Consider the following 9,001-nt stretch of genomic DNA (forward strand, 5'->3'; position numbering starts at 1 on the left):
CCTTAGTGTCATTCACAGTAAATCATATTCTTCTCTGTTTAAAGGGTTGTCTCCCTTGCTCACACACACACATACACACACAGACACACACAGAGGCATGGCCTTCAGCTGTACTATCTGGTATCTGAATCATGGGAATTACAGTCTTATTCCTCTGACACACACACACACACACACACACACACACACACACACACACACACACACACACACACACACACACACACACACACACACACACACACACACACACACACACGAGTAGAGAGACAGAGAAAGAAAGAGAGGCGACTGACTGTCATTCTATTTATCATACATATTCTGCATAAAGCAACATGTGACTTTTTCATTTCTCCATTAGAAATCAATATCCAATCTACGCAACAATGAGCTCTAAATTTAGCCACGAGAGACTGAGAAACAAAGAGGAACAAAGTGAGCAAAGCAAGCTAAAGTAATAGAGAGAGAAAGAGCACAGCTCCATGTAAATTACAATCTTGTTGCATTGAACTGTGAGCAACGGCACAGTCGAAAGAAGGAGGGAATAAAGGGGCGAATGATTAAGTATAAACGCCAGCGCGCTGCCCATATATTAAACATTAACAGCTTCATTTATATGTAAATGACCTGACGGCTACAGAGAGAGACGGCGGGAAGTGACGCCGGTTCAGTGCTGTAGAGAAATAGGGAGCGAGGGATGGGATGAAGAGGACAGGAGAGGGGGATGAGTCTTCTTCATTCAGTAGTCTTTCACATGGGTGGAAAAGTCCACAGTAACCGATTTTTCCCGTACGTGCATGGGTGTGCGTTAAGACAAAAAAGAGAAATCCACGACAGTAACGCACACTCCTATGCACGTGTACACACTCCCAGTTGATGTCCAATGGAGTGAGAAACACACACACATACCTCCCTCACAGGTCTTTCCAAAATGGGGGGAAAGAAGTATCTCCCTGGCAAGAGGGAGAGGAACGAAAGATGATGGCGGTGTGTCTGCTCTCCGAGAGTTTTGTGGAGATGAGGGCAACAAAAAAAAAAAACCTCCAAAGATAATAACACAGACACACAAACCAAGAAGAAAAAAATAACTCTTAGAAGTGTAACAGCAAAAGGTGAAGATGGGAGATTGTTGAGTTAGCGTGGTGTGTCATTTTGCGTGTCGGTGCTAGCTGGGGTTTTATCCGGCTAGCGCTTGGGGTTGGAGGGTCGGCGGACGCTCAGCCGTCGGACACGGGCGGAGACACCCAGCCGTACTTCTCGTGGGTCTTCACCAGGGACTTGAAGGTGGCCTCGGCTTCTTTACGGCTGAACGCTTTCTTGGATTTCCCTGCTTTCCTACATATACGCCCCTGTGAGGAAAGATAAAGGGGGAGGGATGAGAGGGAAATTAAGTTAGCATTTTGTGGAAAAATACAAAATACAGAAGCAAACTGTCCTCTACTGTCCAGAGAGTAAAGTAGCATACAGTTTGCTAATTGCTACTCAATATATATTTATCTTTATATTTTCCCATGATTTGCATATGGGACATCTTGACAGAGGTGTAGCTAACAATAAGGAAACCAAGGTTGTGTCTTTAATAGATGCAGGAATGATCCCTGTAACATGGATATGAGTTAGCATTTTAGTACTCCCGGTTTGCTCATCACAAAGCCAACATTTTTTTGAACGGGTTTTTTCTTAGATGCCTGAAATAAGGACACAAAATACTTAAGTAAGTAGTGTTGGTAAATAGCAGAATCAAGAATGTCTGAAGCTTTTAAAAACAGTCGTAGACAAACAAGTGGGTACATAAGAAAACTCAATGTGATCAAGTCAAACATTAGCTGCCTTTAGCTTAGCAATTGTGGCAATGTAGTTTGTATGTAGCCTACAGCATAAAACTAGCATAATGTTAGGTTTTTACCGCTGGTGATTGAATTCAAATCTCAACAGTTATACAAGCGGTGTTAATGTGGAGATTATCCAAAAAAATCATAAGCCAAGGAGCTTGTCTTTTTACTCAGGGAGCCCTTGCAATGCTAACTGATGTTAACTATGTGTGTCTCTCAGGAGGAAAACCTCCAAATACTGAATGAATTTCCACTAAATCGGATAGACAAACAGGCCCTGAGCCAAAGTACAATTGATTCGATGTTGGCATTGATCTAAATCAAGGAAGCATCTCTGCCATTAAGTGATTCATGTATTTCTGCTTTCCTTAATTATGACATTAATAGAAATTGAGGCTTAATTCCAAATCTGAAGGTCAGTTTACCAGACAGCAAAAATCTACAGCCTCCATGTGCAGAATTTTTGGGGTGACTGCAGCATCTATTTAAAGCTGCAATTAGTCATTATTGACTAACCTGCCGATAATGTTCCTGGTAAATACACTAAATGTATGGCCTGTGGGAACAACTAGCCATCTCTATTATCTAAATGTCATGGTGACATCTGTAAAGGTCTTAATTTGTGTGATTAACAGTCCAAAACCCAAATGTATTTAATGTACAATCATATAAAGTCATTACACCAAACACGCTGCTACCAGACATTTTCAACACAGTGGTTTTAAGTAGAAGGATATTCATTCTTAATTTTCACGTCTTTCAGCATAATGACATCACTTTCTGTGTCAAAAAGAAGAATATTTTGGGTGAAATTTAAGAAAAAGTATATCATGTCATTTGACTGATCTGGATGTGCTCTAAAAAGAAAGATGGCTTTGGTTGTCATGATTGGTCTTGTCAAAATCACAGACAATGTATAGAAATTCAGAGACACAGCCCACAAGTGCACATGAACCGACTAGCTGGTGAATGCACGGCCGCAGGGGAAACGTTGACAAGACAAGTGGTCTGAATGCAGGCTGACCAGCATTAGATCAATGTTTAAAAGGCAGCGAACGGGCTTTTAAAATGTCACGTCCAATCACAAGCGAGAATAAAACCTCCACCACAACGGGGCAATGGGGAGATAAGTGAAGACCCAGAAGCATCCACTGTGCTAAACGATGAAAGGCTTGTAAATATGACAGAAAATAAATATATGAGCATGTAACCCTCAGTGTGAAAAGCATCTCACTCAGAGCACCGTGACATCTCACAAAGAGACGTTTTCACCCAGGCACCACCTTACTAAATCCCCTCCTCCCTACTTCACACACTGGAGCTAATAATAAGTGTGGGATGACAGGGGGGCAAAGAAAAATGGAGAAAAGAGGAGTGGGTGTGAGGATAAAGCTGCTTATTCTGTCGTTGCCAGCAGTGCCAAGTCTTCCCCTTAAGCAGAGTGTGTGGGAGGATGAATAGAAAAAGGAAACAACTGTCTTCACATATAAACACTCAGACAGCCGTGACAGAGGTGTGATTCATATGAACGTCAAGACTGTTGAAGTACATTTATAGAAATCTACTCCGAATCACAGACACATCACAATTCGGAGGATGGTTCTGACTGCACAGTATGTCTTTGGTAACTCTGCAGTTATCTTCTGTAGGACTGCAACTAAATGTTATTTCATTACAAATTAACCTGCCAATGATGTTTGGATGAATCATTTGGTCTAATTAAGTCCAATGTGATGTCTTTAATGTCTTGTTTGTCAATCCAACACCCAAAGATATACATTTGATATGATATTAAAAAAGAGAAACACAGAAAATGTCCATATTTGAGGCATTTAAAATGGTGTTTTCTGCTATTATTGCATGAAAAAACACTGGGGGAAATTGAATGGGTTGTTCCAATTTAGAATTAAATAAATAAAAGGTAAAAATTATATATATATTTATATAAACATAAGAAGTTAGAAGTAAGAATGTGCAATAAAAAGATAAAATAAATACAAACACAATAAGTTAAATGTCCAATAAAGTATGACAAAATAATAAAAATATGTATATAAACACAAGAGGTTAAAGGTCAAATGTGCACATTGTACTACAATATATAACATGTTAAGAAATGACATTACAGTGGTGCATTAGTATTAATAAGATATCAATGCAAGCTAAAGAATTGTTGGGAAATGTTTTTCTGTCGACTCATTTTTTCTCCTAACTATTCGCTCTACTTTGTTGGTACATCGTGTTTGTACCAGTTCTGTAACATTGCACCACTTCCCTCGACCCGGGACCTTTCTTGGCAGGAAAATAATGGCACAAAGGCCACTCCACTGAAACCAATACTAATGGAATTATTTTAGATGGTGAGCTCCTCTGCATGCTGCACTGCAGATAAATACCCTCATATTGTCACACATCCACGATGTGCTCTTTTAATCCTGCAGCTAAACTTCCGTCCTGTTTTCCAGGAAGAAAACGCCGGATAAATACATCCATTATCCCGCTGCAGAAGATCAGAGGGTCAACCACTGTTATGTAGTCTGGTACACAATGATGAACTTATAAAGCGGTTTCATTCTCCAGCTGCTGCATAAAGATGTTGTTTGACATTTTAAGAAGTATTTGACACAATTCTCATATCTGTATGAGAGGTAAATAAAGCTACAGCTGTGTTAGCTTAGCATAAAGACTGAAGATAGGTGGGAAAAGCTCGCTTGGCTCGGTCGAAAGGTAAGAAAACTAGCCCCCATTAAACTCAAACTAATACAGTTATCATGTAGTCATCATCATCATCTTAGAGGCATGTTCTTATTTCTTAAGCCACAGAGAGATCAAATGGGACTATGTCTCTCGGAAAATACTTTACTGTTTATTTTCAATGAAATGTTTCAAATCTGTCAACACCACAAACACAATATCTATTCACCCCCTGGGCTGGGTCTTGTCAGAAATCTCAGAAATGTTAGCTAAAAACCTGGACACGTTAAACCATTTACAACTAAATGGATTGGATGGTTAGATCCAACAATAAAACGCATTATTTTCAAAGCAAATACAAACAAAATGGATGAACTATTTCAGGAGTGTTCTTCTACAATTGTCTTGCAACACGTATCAATCATTAGCTCGTTAAATGCATACAGTCTTTTTAAAATGTACACCTGTTTACAGGAAACAAGGTTTGGGCTATGATAACCACGGAAATGTAACGTGACTACTGAAACAACATTAGGGTTAAAACAACTACTGCAGTGCAATGCCTTCAACTACCTTTGTTTAAAAACTGAGAAAGACTAAATAAAATATTCAGATGAAGATTAGAGAGATTAGACAACTTTAGCTTTATAGCAACATTAGTTTAAGGATAGCATTGGTGCTATTTGACTAAGCTTTTCCCTTTATCGGAGAGTTGATTTGCATTTTGTCTATCCAGCGTTTATTCTCTGCACCCATGACATCTGATGGATAATCAGTACGTCCTACTGCGTACTGTCTCTGCTATTTTGGGTCGAAAGTGGTGCCAGGGATAAATGAAGATGAAGTGATAACGTTGAATGATCTGGAGATTAGGGTTACAGTTTCCATTCCTGTAGCAACACTGGCCTCGTTTCACTGCAGGGCTTAGACACACTCAGTGTGTCTCTCTCAAACAGTTACACATGTTTGAAGAGCCTGTCCTTTCCATTGGATGTTAATCAATTTAAGGGCCTTGCTATAAACAAAGACAAGTGTATTTGATGCATGACATACTTCTAATGAAGTCAGACAACTTTAGAAAGGCAGGAGGCAATAATCTGGTTTCATCCATATTGTCTTCATTAATGCTTTTACACCATTGTATATATTTTAAATACATTTGTACATATTTATTGCTGTTATATATTGTGGTACAACGTGCACATTTTTACATAAATGACTATGATAATAAAAAGGTTTTTATTCTATGTTATGTTATCTTATGTGCACATCATTTTCCCCAGGGATAAAAAAGGTTTACGGATTTCTGTTTATATAAATCTTTTGTACTTTTTAATTTTATCTACGCATTCAACATTTGAACTTTAACTTCATTTAAATAAAAAGGTTTTATTCTATTGTATTTTATCTTTGTAGTTTTGTATTTTATTCTAAAATGGAGCAAAACTGTCCCAAAATCTAATTTCTCCCCTGGATAGTATTCTGATTTGATCTCACCTTTAGTAAGAAGACAATGAATTATTAGTGGAAGTTGATTTGCACTGGAAACTAGAAAAAAACGTTCCCTTTGTTTGGCAGGTTTTTCAATTGTTTTGAGAAAGTCAATGGAGGAAAACAATAACTGACTCATTCAGGTAGATACATGCAGCGTTCCTCTGGGACTGGCCTTGAGTCCCAGAGCATTTTGAATGGAAAACAAACCAACTGGGTGTCACCATGAGGCGCTGCATGAAAACCTGCCCCTCCTCTGGCCTGTGATACAGATTACTGAGGCTGACAGATAATGCACTTTGTTGTTTGGCTACCGTCGCAAAGCACTGGGGGAAAGCTGGGAGATGTTGTTCTCTTCTCAAAATCACAAGCAACGTATAACCATATATCTCCACATGCTGCCATATGGTTGCCGTCATTACCTTAAAATGGCGCTTGCTGCAATGGATATCGTTCAGGCAATTAGCAATTTTTTAAGAGGTGCTAAACAGTGATAGAGGAAGGGAGTGTACCATTTTCTTTTTTTATCATTGAACAAATCGCAGAGAGCAACCTTTGTGTTTTTAATTTCACATTGATTTGATTTTAATTTCACATTGATTTGATTTGAATTTCACATTGATTGTAACCTATGAATGGAGCATGTGGCATAATATGCAATGATATCTTTGAATATTGCAATAACAATATAACTTGCAATAAATAAACTGATCTTGTAAACATCACCCAAACAAAATAGCTTATCTCTGTTTACTTCATGTTTTTTTGTTTATGGTTAAATATATTGTTTGCTTGGATGATTTCTCAATTTGTTGTTGATGTAGTCTTAGCTAAAAAGGGTACTTATTCAGAGTTTCCATTGAAATTATTTTATGGAACAAATGTAACCTTTAACTTAAAACACGAAACTCAAATAAAAAAAGGATGACGTTTTAAAGTGCCGTTTTCTACTGATACTTTTAACAATACCATAAAAGGGGAAGAGAGAGTGTGTGAAAGAGGGGAAATACGCACAAATCTCCCAGAAAGTCCACGTCTTCAACATGAAAAGATTAAATTGAGCATTAATTAGCGCCATTGTGGTCGCACACATCTACAAGAATGGCTCGGTGTGCCAAAGATGGACGGACAGAGTAATTAAAAATGTGTGTGTGTGTATTTAGCCGAGCGCCCCGGGCCTATACAGTGCCATGTCAGTGTTTATCTATTTCAGCTAAGCGCTCGCTCGTTGAGAGGTACACACTCGTGTAAAGTGGCTGCTGGGTAATCGTGTGAATGGAGATCAGTCAATGGGCAGAGGAGGGAAGGCCCCAGTGCATGCTGGGAAGCAGCTCTGTGGGCTAGAGGGTTGGGGTGGGGGGGGATTACATAACCAAGGCATGTGCTTAACGGGGTCGAATAAACAAACAGGGATCAATGTCATCATCCTCACTCATCAGATCATTGAGGAGCGCTGTGGAGGGGTCATCAAAGGATAACTCCACCGTGTTATTAATGCCTCATTTTGTGTTAGATGTTTAGTGTATCGTCTGCTGTCTGCACACTGTCCACAACACAATACTTTCATTCATCCTGGTGCAGTTACAATGAACTCCGATTGAGTGTAAGAAAAAAAGAAAACCCTAATGACGGCATGTGGGGGAATCTCGGTTTTGGCTTAGACATTTTTTACAGAAAGTCTGCTTTTAAGAGGCATTGAGTAAAATACTATCCAGTTGCACTATGGGTAATGTAGGATCCAGTGTTTTTAAACGCTTAACCTATACTGGGGACAAAAAGTTGTGACGTCTCAGTGTCTTTTCTTTCAATTCAAATTTTGATCTTTCACTTGTGAGTCCCTACATTTTAAAAAATACCCCTTTAATCAGTTTTGATTAGAGTAACTGACAATCCATTTCATTATCTTTGACTCTATTAATCATAGCGTTTATAATATTGATTGTTGAGTCAATGTAAAAAATGTTTTTTTTTAATTTCAGATTCAAATTGGGAAGAAGCAGCAATGTACAGTAACATTTAAGAAGGTTGGTACCAGCATATATTTGGGTTTTCTTCATCAACTATCACTATTATTCTTCATTTCACAGCTGATGTCACACAACACAACTGAATTATACGCGATGAATGTCTAAAGACTGTAACTTACGTCAATGTGAGCTCAAGAAAATGACAGTTTCAAGAAATGAATAGCAAAGAAATGTCTGCAAAAAAAAATCCAATTAGCCTTGCTTTCCTAACATATCAAAAAGAATAACCAGGAGTACTAAACACTGCTTTACAGACAACAATTCAACAGAGATCAATTATCCAACTGTCTAACACTATGAATAAACCTTCATCCAACAAGATGCCGCACAAAACCACAGTTTTTTCCAACAACCTGCATGGCACACGAGGCTTAAATTACTGTCATAAAAGATTCCATCGTGCCATAATGGTGATCACCTTCAGTGCCTCCTTCCTGTCACCTCACCCTGTGTGCTTGTGTGAGTGTTTCCCTCAGAGGTGAAGACACGTGGGAGTTACGTTGACTTTCCCTTCAACACTTTGTCACGGCGTGTATCCTCTCACACTAAAAATAGGCAGGGAGCTTCTAAACAAGCCACATCACTATTGTCACAGCAAACTGGTGCCCAAGGATGAATAAATATACTCTGTGTGTATGAAGGGTTACATATAGCTCTGCGTCTGCCCTGATGAATGAGAGACGGGTGCATCTCCTGCAAAATTGGGACACAAGCTAGAGGGAACATATGCAAACGAGGCAAACAATGAGATAAAGAGCTGCACGCACACATACAAGCGCACACAGGAATAATTAATCAATATTGTTTCCATTAGCAATCTGGAGAGGGAAGACACTGCACCATAATTAGGGAGCACTGCGGAGCTGCTCATCTCCTCAAGCAGCAAATCAAGAAGAACACACACACCGACACATGTCTCTCTCTCTCTCTCTCTCTCTCTCTCTCTCCCTCCCTCTC

At 39.1% G+C, this 9,001-nt stretch overlaps 1 protein-coding gene across 1 annotated transcript in view; it reads right to left on the minus strand.

The window, feature by feature from the left end:
- Positions 1-6: 6 nt before the first annotated feature.
- ube2ql1 (ubiquitin conjugating enzyme E2 QL1) overlaps positions 7-9,001 on the minus strand; it is a 12,656-nt gene continuing 3,661 nt past the window's right edge. The window contains exon 3 of the mRNA XM_010791327.1: positions 7-1,349. Within this exon, the coding sequence (XP_010789629.1) occupies positions 1,218-1,349 (132 nt within the window). The 3' untranslated portion in view covers positions 7-1,217. The remainder of the gene's footprint in view (positions 1,350-9,001) is intronic.

The sequence above is a fragment of the Notothenia coriiceps genome, unplaced genomic scaffold, assembly GCF_000735185.1.
Source record: "Notothenia coriiceps isolate Sejong01 unplaced genomic scaffold, NC01 NC01_scaffold00001578, whole genome shotgun sequence".
Classification (NCBI taxonomy): domain Eukaryota; kingdom Metazoa; phylum Chordata; class Actinopteri; order Perciformes; family Nototheniidae; genus Notothenia; species Notothenia coriiceps.